Raw genomic sequence first — 12,307 nt, forward strand, 5'->3', positions numbered from 1 at the left:
TGGACAGCAGCATCCCATTACCACCCACCCACTGTGGACAGCAGCATCCCATTACCAGCCACCCACTGTGGACAGCAGCATCCCATTACCACCCACCCACTGTGGACAGCAGCATCCCATTACCACCCACCCACTGTGGACAGCAGCATCCCATTACCAGCCACCCACTGTGGACAGCAGCATCCCATTACCACCCACCCACTGTGGACAGCAGCATCCCATTACCACCCACCCATTCCATGTATGCAAAACCAAACCATCAGAGAGCAGACACACACACACACACACACACACACACACACACACACACACTCTCTGTAGAGGGGATTGCTTCCACTCCTGTGCTGTCGAGTGGAAGCACATTGGTGTGAACTATTGAGCCAAGTGAATCAGTGTTCAGGAGGAGTGTTTGTCGTGTCAGGTTCTATGTCAGATTATTACAGGTTATTGTTCAGTGGGAGTGTTTGTCCTGTCAGGTTCTATGTCAGATTATTACAGCTGTGGATAGCAGCATCCCATTACCAGCCACCCACTGTGGATAGCAGCATCCCATTACCAGCCACCCACTGTGGACAGCAGCATCCCATTACCACCCACCCACCCACTGTGGATAGCAGCATCCCATTACCAGCCACCCACTGTGGATAGCAGCATCCCATTACCAACCACCCACTGTGGACAGCAGCATCCTATTACCAGCCACCCACTGTGGACAGCAGCATCCCATTACCACCCACCCACCCACTGTGGATAGCAGCATCCCATTACCAGCCACCCACTGTGGATAGCAGCATCCCATTACCAGCCACCCACTGTGGACAGCAGCATCCTATTACCAGCCACCCACTGTGGACAGCAGCATCCCATTACCAGCCACCCACTGTGGACAGCAGCATCCCATTACCACCCACCCACTGTGGACAGCAGCATCCCATTACCACCCACCCACTGTGGACAGCAGCATCCCATTACCACCCACCCACTGTGGACAGCAGCATCCCATTACCACCCACCCACTGTGGACAGCAGCATCCCATTACCACCCACCCACCCACTGTGGATAGCAGCATCCCATTACCACCCACCCACTGTGGACAGCAGCATCCCATTACCACCCACCCACCCACTGTGGATAGCAGCATCCCATTACCAGCCACCCACTGTGGACAGCAGCATCCCATTACCACCCACCCACCCACTGTGGACAGCAGCATCCCATTACCACCCACCCACCCACCCACTGTGGATAGCAGCATCCCATTACCAGCCACCCACTGTGGATAGCAGCATCCCATTACCAGCCACCCACTGTGGACAGCAGCATCCCATTACCACCCACCCACTGTGGACAGCAGCATCCCATTACCACCCACCCACTGTGGACAGCAGCATCCCATTACCACCCACCCACTGTGGACAGCAGCATCCCATTACCAGCCACCCACTGTGGACAGCAGCATCCCATTACCACCCACCCACCCACTGTGGATAGCAGCATCCCATTACCACCCACCCACTGTGGACAGCAGCATCCCATTACCACCCACCCACTGTGGACAGCAGCATCCCATTACCACCCACCCACTGTGGACAGCAGCATCCCATTACCAGCCACCCACTGTGGACAGCAGCATCCCATTACCACCCACCCACTGTGGACAGCAGCATCCCATTACCACCCACCCACTGTGGACAGCAGCATCCCATTACCAGCCACCCACTGTGGACAGCAGCATCCCATTACCACCCACCCACTGTGGACAGCAGCATCCCATTACCAGCCACCCACTGTGGACAGCAGCATCCCATTACCACCCACCCACCCACTGTGGATAGCAGCATCCCATTACCAGCCACCCACTGTGGATAGCAGCATCCCATTACCAACCACCCACTGTGGACAGCAGCATCCTATTACCAGCCACCCACTGTGGACAGCAGCATCCCATTACCACCCACCCACCCACTGTGGATAGCAGCATCCCATTACCAGCCACCCACTGTGGATAGCAGCATCCCATTACCAGCCACCCACTGTGGACAGCAGCATCCTATTACCAGCCACCCACTGTGGACAGCAGCATCCCATTACCACCCACCCACCCACTGTGGATAGCAGCATCCCATTACCAGCCACCCACTGTGGATAGCAGCATCCCATTACCAGCCACCCACTGTGGACAGCAGCATCCTATTACCAGCCACCCACTGTGGACAGCAGCATCCCATTACCAGCCACCCACTGTGGACAGCAGCATCCCATTACCACCCACCCACTGTGGACAGCAGCATCCCATTACCACCCACCCACTGTGGACAGCAGCATCCCATTACCACCCACCCACCCACTGTGGATAGCAGCATCCCATTACCACCCACCCACCCACTGTGGAGAGCAGCATCCCATTACCACCCACCCACTGTGGACAGCAGCATCCCATTACCACCCACCCACTGTGGACAGCAGTGTTATTGTTCAGTGGGAGTGTTTGTCCTGTCAGGTTCTATGTCAGATTATTACAGGTTATTGTTCAGTGGGAGTGTTTGTCCTGTCAGGTTCTATGTCAGATTATTACAGGTTATTGTTCAGTGGGAGTGTTTGTCCTGTCAGGTTCTATGTCAGATTATTATAGGTTATTGTTCAGCAGGAGTGTTTGTCCTGTCAAATTCTATGTCAGATTATTACAGGTTTTTGTTCAGTGGGAGTGTTTGTCCTGTCAGGTTCTATGTCAGATTATTACAGGTTATTGTTCAGTGGGAGTGTTTGTCCTGTCAGGTTCTATGTCAGATTATTACAGGTTTTTGTTCAGTGGGAGTGTTCGTCCTGTCAGGTTCTATGTCAGATTATTACAGGTTATTGTTCAGCGGGAGTGTTTGTCCTGTCAGGTTCTATGCCAGATTATTACAGGTTATTGTTCAGTAGGAGTGTTTTGTCCTTCTGCCTTATCCTTCTGGAGGGTCAGTCCTGGCTGGCTGCCTTATCCTTCTGGAGGGTCAGTCCTGGCTGGCTGCCTTATCCTTCTGGAGGGTCAGTCCTGGCTGGCTGCCTTATCCTTCTGGAGGGTCAGTCCTGGCTGGCTGCCTTATCCTTCTGGAGGGGCAGTCCTGGCTGGCTGCCTTATCCTTCTGGAGGGGCAGTCCTGGCTGGCTGGCTGCCTTATCCTTCTGGAGGGGCAGTCCTGGCTGGCTGGCTGCCTTATCCTTCCGGAGGGGCAGTCCTGGCTGGCTGGCTGCCTTATCCTTCTGGAGGGGCAGTCCTGGCTGCCTTATCCTTCTGGAAGGGCAGTCCTGGCTGGCTGGTTGGCTGCCTTATCCTCCTGGAGGGTCAGTCCTGGCTGGCTGCCTTATCCTTCTGGAGGGGCAGTCCTGGCTGGCTGTCTTATCCTTCTGGAGGGGCAGTCCTTGCTGGCTGCCTGGCTGCCTTATCCTTCTGGAGGGGCAGTCCTGGCTGGCTGGCTGCCTTATCCTTCTGGAGGGGCAGCCCTGGCTGGCTGGCTGGCTGCCTTATCCTTCTGGAGGACCGGCCCCGGTTGGCTGGCTGCCTTATCCTTCTGGAGGGGCAGTCCTGGCTGGATGGCTGCCTTATCCTTCTGGAGGGCTGGCCCCGGTTGGCTGGCTGCCTTATCCTTCTGGAGGGGCAGTCCTGGCTGGCTGGCTGCCTTATCCTTCTGGAGGGGCAGTCCTGGCTGGCTGGCTGCCTTATCCTTCTGGAGGGACGGCCCCGGTTGGCTGGCTGCCTTATCCTTCTGGAAGGCCGGCCCTGGCTGGCTGGCTGGCTGGCTGCCTTATCCTTCTGAAAGGCCGGTCCTGGCTGGCTTATCCTTCTGAAAGCTAAACAAACGACCAGCTGTGTTTTTGCCAGATGTGACGTGCTGTGTACTCTTTGATGTACGCCTGTGTACTATGAGCTATCATCAAATCGCGTATTAAGGAACACACTATGAGAGGATGAATCTAGCATCAGAAGCATTCTCATATGTGTTCGCGTCCCAAATGGAACCCGATTCTCTATATAGTGTACTACTTTTGACCAGGGCACATGATTGTTACCATTGGCGTGACAATGACCATAAGAGTTGGCAAGACAGCACAAACAGATCTGAGACCAGGCTATAGATTCCTTCACCCCTTAGTGCCTGTGGGTTGGAGCGAATCATGCACCACATTCCTAAGGTCTGTCCAATCTACCAACTCAGCGGAGGGCCTACTCACCCTCAACTCAGCAGGACCCGAAGCAATGGCTTGGCTAAAGGAATTCACTAAATAAATAAATTGATGTTGTTTATCTCTCTGGCTGCTTCCCTTAGGTTGATGAGATCTACCACGATGAGTCCTTGGGAACCAACATCAACATCGTCCTCGTCCGCATGATCATGGTCGGGTACAGACAGGTAAGACTTCTCATCTTCCTGATCACGGTCAGGTACAGACAGGTAAGACTTCTCATCTTCCTGATTACGGTCAGGTACAGACAGGTAAGACTTCTCATCTTCCTGATCATGGTCGGGTACAGACAGGTAAGACTTCTCATCTTCCTGATCACGGTCAGGTACAGACAGGTAAGACTTCTCATCTTCCTGATTACGGTCAGGTACAGACAGGTAAGACTTCTCATCTTCCTGATCACGGTCAGGTACAGACAGGTAAGACTTCTCATCTTCCTGATCACGGTCAGGTACAGACAGGTAAGAGTTTACATTACACCCATCGCTCGCTCTGTCTCTCTCGTCTCCTTCTCTCTGTCTCTCTCGTCTCCTTCTCTTTGTCTCTCTCGCTCTCTCTTTCTCTCTCTCCAGGGGTGATAATGGGTGGCCATTGGAAATCAACTAATTGTGTCACAAATAGTGTTGAAATTGGCTTAAACGGACTCCCGGGTGGCGCAGTGGTTAAGGGTGCTGTACTGCAGCGCCAGCTGTGCCATCAGAGTCCCTGGGTTCGCGCCCAGGCTCTGTCGTAACCGGCCGCGACCGGGAGGTCCGTGGGGCGACGCACAATTGGCCTAGCGTCGTCCGGGTTAGGGAGGGCTTGGTCGGTAGGGGTGTCCTTGTCTCATCGCGCACCAGCGACTCCTGTGGCGGGCTGGGCGCAGTGTGCGCTAACCAAGGTGGCCAGGTGCACGGTGTTTCCTCCGACGCATTGGTGCGGCTGGCTTCCGGGTTGGATGCGCGCTGTGTTAAGAAGCAGTGCGGCTTGGTTGGGTTGTGTATCGGAGGACGCATGACTTTCAACCTTCGTCTCTCCTGAGCCCGTACGGGAGTTGTAGCGATGAGACAAGATACCACGAAATTGGGGAGAAAAAGGGGTAAAAAAAAAAGAAAAAAGAAATTGCCTTAAACTAGGATGCATTGTATTGAATAACTGTTTCAACTGTTAATTTGTATTTGCCCTAATTTATTCAAATCAATCAATTTCAAATGATCCATCTTGATCCATATATCCATCCATCTTGAGCCATCCAGACTCACAGCAAACATCTCCAATCCAAAATTAAATCTAGAATCGGCTTCCTATTTCGCAACAAAGCATCCTTCACTCATGCTGCCAAACATACCCTTGTAAAACTGAAAATCCTGCCGATCCTTGACTTCGGCGATGTCATTTACAAAATAGCCTCTACTCAGCAAATTAGATGTAGTCTTTCACAGTGCCATCCGTTTTGTCACCAAAGCCCCTTATACCACCCACCACTACGACCTGTATGCACCAAATGGCTCCAGGTTATCCATAGGTCTTTGCTAGGTAAAACACTGCCTTTTCTCAGCTCACTGGTCACCATAGCAGCATCCACACGTAGCACGCGCTCCAGCAGGTATATTTCACTGGTCATCCCCAAAGCCAACACTTCCTTTGGCCGCCTTTCCTTCCAGTTCTTTGCTGCCAATGACTGGAACGAATTGCAAAAATCACTGAAGCTGGAGTCTTATATCTCCCTTACTAACTTTAAGCAAAAGCTGTCAGAGCAGTTTACTGAGCATTGCACCTGTACACAGCCCATCTGTAAATAGCACACCCAACTACCTCATCCCTATATATATTTTTTTTTTGTTGCTCATTTGCACCCTAGTATCTCTATTTGCACATTCATCTTCTGCACATCTATCACTCCAGTGTTTAATTTTGCTAAATTGTAATTATTTTGCCACTATGGGCTATTTATTGCCTTTACCTCCCTAATCTTACTACATTTGCAAACACTGTATATATATTTTTCTGTTGTGTTATTGAATGTACGTTTGTTTATCCCATTTATCCCATGTGTAACTGTGTCGCACTGCTTTGCTTTATCTTGGCCAGGTCGCAGTTGTAAATGAGAACTTGTTCTCAACTGGCCTACCTGGTTAAATAAAAGTGTTCTCAACTGGCCTACCTGGTTAAATAAAGGTGTTCTCAACTGGCCTACCTGGTTAAATAAAGGTGTTCTCAACTAGACTACCTGGTTAAATAAAGGTGTTCTCAACTAGACTACCTGGTTAAATAAAGGTGTTCTCAACTGGCCTACCTGGTTAAATAAAGGTGTTCTCAACTGGCCTACCTGGTTAAATAAAGGTGTTCTCAACTGGCCTACCTGGTTAAATAAAGGTGTTCTCAACTAGCCTACCTGGTTAAATAAAGGTGTTCTCAACTGGCCTACCTGGTTAAATAAAGGTGTTCTCAACTAGCCTACCTGGTTAAATAAAGGTGTTCTCAACTAGCCTACCTGGTTAAATAAAGGTGTTCTCAACTAGCCTACCTGGTTAAATAAAGGTGTTCTCAACTAGCCTACCTGGTTAAATAAAGGTGTTCTCAACTGGCCTACCTGGTTAAATAAAGGTGTTCTCAACTGGCCTACCTGGTTAAATAAAGGTGTTCTCAACTAGCCTACCTGGTTAAATAAAGGTGTTCTCAACTAGCCTACCTGGTTAAATAAAGGTGTTCTCAACTAGCCTACCTGGTTAAATAAAGGTGTTCTCAACTGGCCTACCTGGTTAAATAAAGGTGTTCTCAACTAGCCTACCTGGTTAAATAAAGGTGCTCTCAACTAGCCTACCTGGTTAAATAAAGGTGTTCTCAACTAGCCTACCTGGTTAAATAAAGGTGTTCTCAACTAGCCTACCTGGTTAAATAAAGGTGTTCTCAACTAGCCTACCTGGTTAAATAAAGGTGTTCTCAACTAGCCTACCTGGTAAATAAAGGTGTTCTCAACTAGCCTACCTGGTTAAATAAAGGTGTTCTCAACTAGCCTACCTGGTTAAATAAAGGTGTTCTCAACTAGCCTACCTGGTTAAAATAAAGGTGTTCTCAACAAGCCTACCTGGTTAAATAAAGGTGTTCTCAACTAGCCTACCTGGTTAAATAAAGGTGTTCTCAACTGGCCTACCTGGTTAAATAAAGGTGTTCTCAACTAGCCTACCTGGTTAAATAAAGGTGTTCTCAACTAGCCTACCTGGTTAAATAAAGGTGTTCTCAACTAGCCTACCTGGTTAAATAAAGGTGTTCTCAACTAGCCTACCTGGTTAAATAAAGGTGTTCTCAACTGGCCTACCTGGTTAAATAAAGGTGTTCTCAACTGGCCTACCTGGTTAAATAAAGGTGTTCTCAACTAGCCTACCTGGTTAAATAAAGGTGTTCTCAACTGGCCTACCTGGTTAAATAAAGGTGTTCTCAACTAGCCTACCTGGTTAAATAAAGGTGTTCTCAACTAGCCTACCTGGTTAAATAAAGGTGTTCTCAACTAGCCTACCTGGTTAAATAAAGGTGTTCTCAACTAGCCTACCTGGTTAAATAAAGGTGTTCTCAACTAGCCTACCTGGTTAAATAAAGGTGTTCTCAACTAGCCTACCTGGTTAAATAAAGTTGTTCTCAACTAGCCTACCTGGTTAAATAAAGGTGTTCTCAACTAGCCTACCTGGTTAAATAAAGGTGTTCTCAACTAGCCTACCTGGTTAAATAAAGGTGTTCTCAACTAGCCTACCTGGTTAAATAAAGGTGTTCTCAACTGGCCTACCTGGTTAAATAAAGGTGTTCTCAACTAGCCTACCTGGTTAAATAATGGTGTTCTCAACTAGCCTACCTGGTTAAATAAAGGTGTTCTCAACTAGCCTACCTGGTTAAATAAAGGTGTTCTCAACTAGCCTACCTGGTTAAATAAAGGTGTTCTCAACTAGCCTACCTGGTTAAATAAAGGTGTTCTCAACTGGCCTACCTGGTTAAATAAAGGTGTTCTCAACTAGCCTACCTGGTTAAATAAAGGTGTTCTCAACTGGCCTACCTGGTTAAATAAAGGTGTTCTCAACTAGCCTACCTGGTTAAATAATGGTGTTCTCAACTAGCCTACCTGGTTAAATAAAGGTGTTCTCAACTAGCCTACCTGGTTAAATAAAGGTGTTCTCAACTAGCCTACCTGGTTAAATAAAGTTGTTCTCAACAAGCCTACCTGGTTAAATAAAGGTGTTCTCAACTAGCCTACCTGGTTAAATAAAGGTGTTCTCAACTGGCCTACCTGGTTAAATAAAGGTGTTCTCAACTAGCCTACCTGGTTAAATAAAGGTGTTCTCAACTAGCCTACCTGGTTAAATAAAGGTGTTCTCAACTAGCCTACCTGGTTAAATAAAGGTGTTCTCAACTGGCCTACCTGGTTAAATAAAGGTGTTCTCAACTGGCCTACCTGGTTAAATAAAGGTGTTCTCAACTAGCCTACCTGGTTAAATAAAGGTGTTCTCAACTAGCCTACCTGGTTAAATAAAGGTGTTCTCAACTGGCCTACCTGGTTAAATAAAGGTGTTCTCAACTAGCCTACCTGGTTAAATAAAGGTGTTCTCAACTAGCCTACCTGGTTAAATAAAGGTGTTCCCAACTAGCCTACCTGGTTAAATAAAGGTGTTCTCAACTAGCCTACCTGGTTAAATAAAGGTGTTCTCAACTAGCCTACCTGGTTAAATAAAGGTGTTCTCAACTGGCCTACCTGGTTAAATAAAGGTGTTCTCAACTAGCCTACCTGGTTAAATAAAGGTGTTCTCAACTGGCCTACCTGGTTAAATAAAGGTGTTCTCAACTAGCCTACCTGGTTAAATAATGGTGTTCTCAACTAGCCTACCTGGTTAAATAAAGGTGTTCTCAACTAGCCTACCTGGTTAAATAAAGGTGTTCTCAACTAGCCTACCTGGTTAAATAAAGGTGTTCTCAACAAGCCTACCTGGTTAAATAAAGGTGTTCTCAACTAGCCTACCTGGTTAAATAAAGGTGTTCTCAACTGGCCTACCTGGTTAAATAAAGGTGTTCTCAACTGGCCTACCTGGTTAAATAAAGGTGTTCTCAACTAGCCTACCTGGTTAAATAAAGGTGTTCTCAACTGGCCTACCTGGTTAAATAAAGGTGTTCTCAACTGGCCTACCTGGTTAAATAAAGGTGTTCTCAACTAGCCTACCTGGTTAAATAAAGGTGTTCTCAACTAGCCTACCTGGTTAAATAAAGGTGTTCTCAACTGGCCTACCTGGTTAAATAAAGGTGTTCTCAACTAGCCTACCTGGTTAAATAAAGGTGTTCTCAACTAGCCTACCTGGTTAAATAAAGGTGTTCTCAACTAGCCACCTGGTTAAATAAAGGTGTTCCCAACTAGCCTACCTGGTTAAATAAAGGTGTTCTCAACTAGCCTACCTGGTTAAATAAAGGTGTTCTCAACTAGCCTACCTGGTTAAATAAAGGTGTTCTCAACTAGCCTACCTGGTTAAATAAAGGTGTTCTCAACTGGCCTACCTGGTTAAATAAAGGTGTTCTCAACTGGCCTACCTGGTTAAATAAAGGTGTTCTCAACTAGCCTACCTGGTTAAATAAATGTGTTCTCAACTAGCCTACCTGGTTAAATAAAGGTGTTCTCAACTGGCCTACCTGGTTAAATAAAGGTGTTCTCAACTAGCCCACCTGGTTAAATAAAGGTGTTCTCAACTAGCCTACCTGGTTAAATAAAGGTGTTCTCAACTGGCCTACCTGGTTAAATAAAGGTGTTCTCAACTGGCCTACCTGGTTAAATAAAGGTGTTCTCAACTAGCCTACCTGGTTAAATAAAGGTGTTCTCAGCTAGCCTACCTGCTTAAATAAAGGTGTTCTCAACTGGCCTACCTGGTTAAATAAAGGTGTTCTCAACTAGCCTACCTGCTTAAATAAAGGTGTTCTCAACTGGCCTACCTGGTTAAATAAAGGTGTTCTCAACTGGCCTACCTGGTTAAATAAAGGTGTTCTCAACTAGCCTACCTGGTTAAATAAAGGTGTTCTCAACTAGCCTACCTGGTTAAATAAAGGTGTTCTCAACTAGCCTACCTGGTTAAATAAAGGTGTTCTCAACTAGCCTACCTGGTTAAATAAAGTTGTTCTCAACTAGCCTACCTGGTTAAATAAAGGTGTTCTCAACTAGCCTACCTGGTTAAATAAAGGTGTTCTCAACTAGCCTACCTGGTTAAATAAAGGTGTTCTCAACTAGCCTACCTGGTTAAATAAAGGTGTTCTCAACTGGCCTACCTGGTTAAATAAAGGTGTTCTCAACTGGCCTACCTGGTTAAATAAAGGTGTTCTCAACTAGCCTACCTGGTTAAATAATGGTGTTCTCAACTAGCCTACCTGGTTAAATAAAGGTGTTCTCAACTAGCCTACCTGGTTAAATAAAGGTGTTCTCAACTAGCCTACCTGGTTAAATAAAGTTGTTCTCAACAAGCCTACCTGGTTAAATAAAGGTGTTCTCAACTAGCCTACCTGGTTAAATAAAGGTGTTCTCAACTAGCCTACCTGGTTAAATAAAGGTGTTCTCAACTGGCCTACCTGGTTAAATAAAGGTGTTCTCAACTAGACTACCTGGTTAAATAAAGGTGTTCTCAACTGGCCTACCTGGTTAAATAAAGGTGTTCTCAACTGGCCTACCTGGTTAAATAAAGGTGTTCTCAACTAGCCTACCTGGTTAAATAAAGGTGTTCTCAACTAGCCTACCTGGTTAAATAAAGGTGTTCTCAACTAGCCTACCTGGTTAAATAAAGGTGTTCTCAACTAGCCTACCTGGTTAAATAAAGGTGTTCTCAACTGGCCTACCTGGTTAAATAAAGGTGTTCTCAACTAGACTACCTGGTTAAATAAAGGTGTTCTCAACTGGCCTACCTGGTTAAATAAAGGTGTTCTCAACTGGCCTACCTGGTTAAATAAAGGTTAAATAAAAAATATAAATATATTCTCCTCAAGCACAAGAACACTCTCCAGGCTGTTGCTGTAAAACAACAAATATGCCTCCCAAATGGTACTCTTTTCCCTATATAGTGTACTCTTTTCCCTATATAGTGTACTACCTTTCCCTATATAGTGTACTCTTTTCCCTATATAGTGTACTACCTTTCCCTATATAGTGTACTACCTTTCCCTATATAGTGTACTACTTTTGACCAGGGTACACTCAACACTCAATAACTAATAATTACGTTATGTTTTAGTCATTGAGCAGATACTCTTATCCAAGCCAACTAAAAATCAGTGCTTTCAACTCAAGTAGCTAAAACAAGCATGCTGATCCCGATCATTGCAGGTATAACCATTTTGAAGTAGTCATCTATGTGCTGAATGAGCGCTAGTAAGAGTAATAATGATGATTAAACACAGTGAGACGATCCTATTCAGCAGTTATGGTAGGCTGTTAGCCTAAGGGCCTGCTGTTTGGGGTATCAACTCCTTGTCGCTCATTGGCTTAACTAGGACAGCGATGGAGTTGGCAAGAGCACAAACAGATCTGGGATCAGGCTCGTAGATTGTTTCTGAAATGAGAACGGTATTCTTCTTTCCTCAGTCCATCAGCCTGATCGAGCGTGGGAACCCGTCCCGTAGCCTGGAGCAGGTGTGTCGCTGGGCCAACACGCAGCAGCGCCGGGACCCCGATCATGCTGAGTACCATGACCATGCCATCTTCCTCACAAGGCAAGATTTTGGTCCCGCAGGTATGCAAGGTACTGTATTTCTCTCGATCGAAGGCCTGTGCAGACTGATACGACAGATATCTCCTTCCCATTCACAAGGGTTGGCTCCTTTCAAGGCTAGCTCAGGTAAGGTCTCTGGAAACTTGACAGAGTTGGGGTCCGTTTCAATTCCAAGTCCATTCCGGAAATAAACTGAAATTCCAATTCCGGAATTTTTTTCTCCCTTATTGCTTTTCAATTGGAATTGGATTGTCAGTTTACTTCCGGAACTCTTTGAATAGTGATGGACTGGACCTCAACCATGCTCGGAACCTACAGGGAAGCAGGCAGCTGCTGCTGTGGTCCAGAAATGAATTCCATCCCAAGTGGCACCCTATTCCCTATAC

At 46.7% G+C, this 12,307-nt stretch overlaps 1 protein-coding gene across 6 annotated transcripts in view; it reads left to right on the forward strand.

Moving 5' to 3' along the window:
- Positions 1-12,307, forward strand: part of LOC110513446 (A disintegrin and metalloproteinase with thrombospondin motifs 14) — a 140,709-nt gene that overhangs the window by 73,732 nt on the left and 54,670 nt on the right. For 3 of the 6 annotated variants that reach the window (XM_090217740.1, XM_090217742.1, XM_090217745.1), the window contains exons 5-6: positions 4,308-4,391; positions 11,795-11,951. In XM_090217740.1, the coding sequence (XP_090073866.1) occupies positions 4,308-4,391; positions 11,795-11,951 (241 nt within the window). Of the gene's footprint in view, positions 1-4,307; positions 4,392-4,484; positions 4,518-11,794; positions 11,952-12,307 lie in introns of those variants that run through there. The other 3 variants (XM_090217741.1, XM_090217743.1, XM_090217744.1) reach the window with 2 other exon arrangements.

This window comes from Oncorhynchus mykiss, chromosome 23 (assembly GCF_057628025.1).
Source record: "Oncorhynchus mykiss isolate SJ-2025 chromosome 23, ASM5762802v1, whole genome shotgun sequence".
Classification (NCBI taxonomy): Eukaryota; Metazoa; Chordata; class Actinopteri; order Salmoniformes; family Salmonidae; genus Oncorhynchus; species Oncorhynchus mykiss.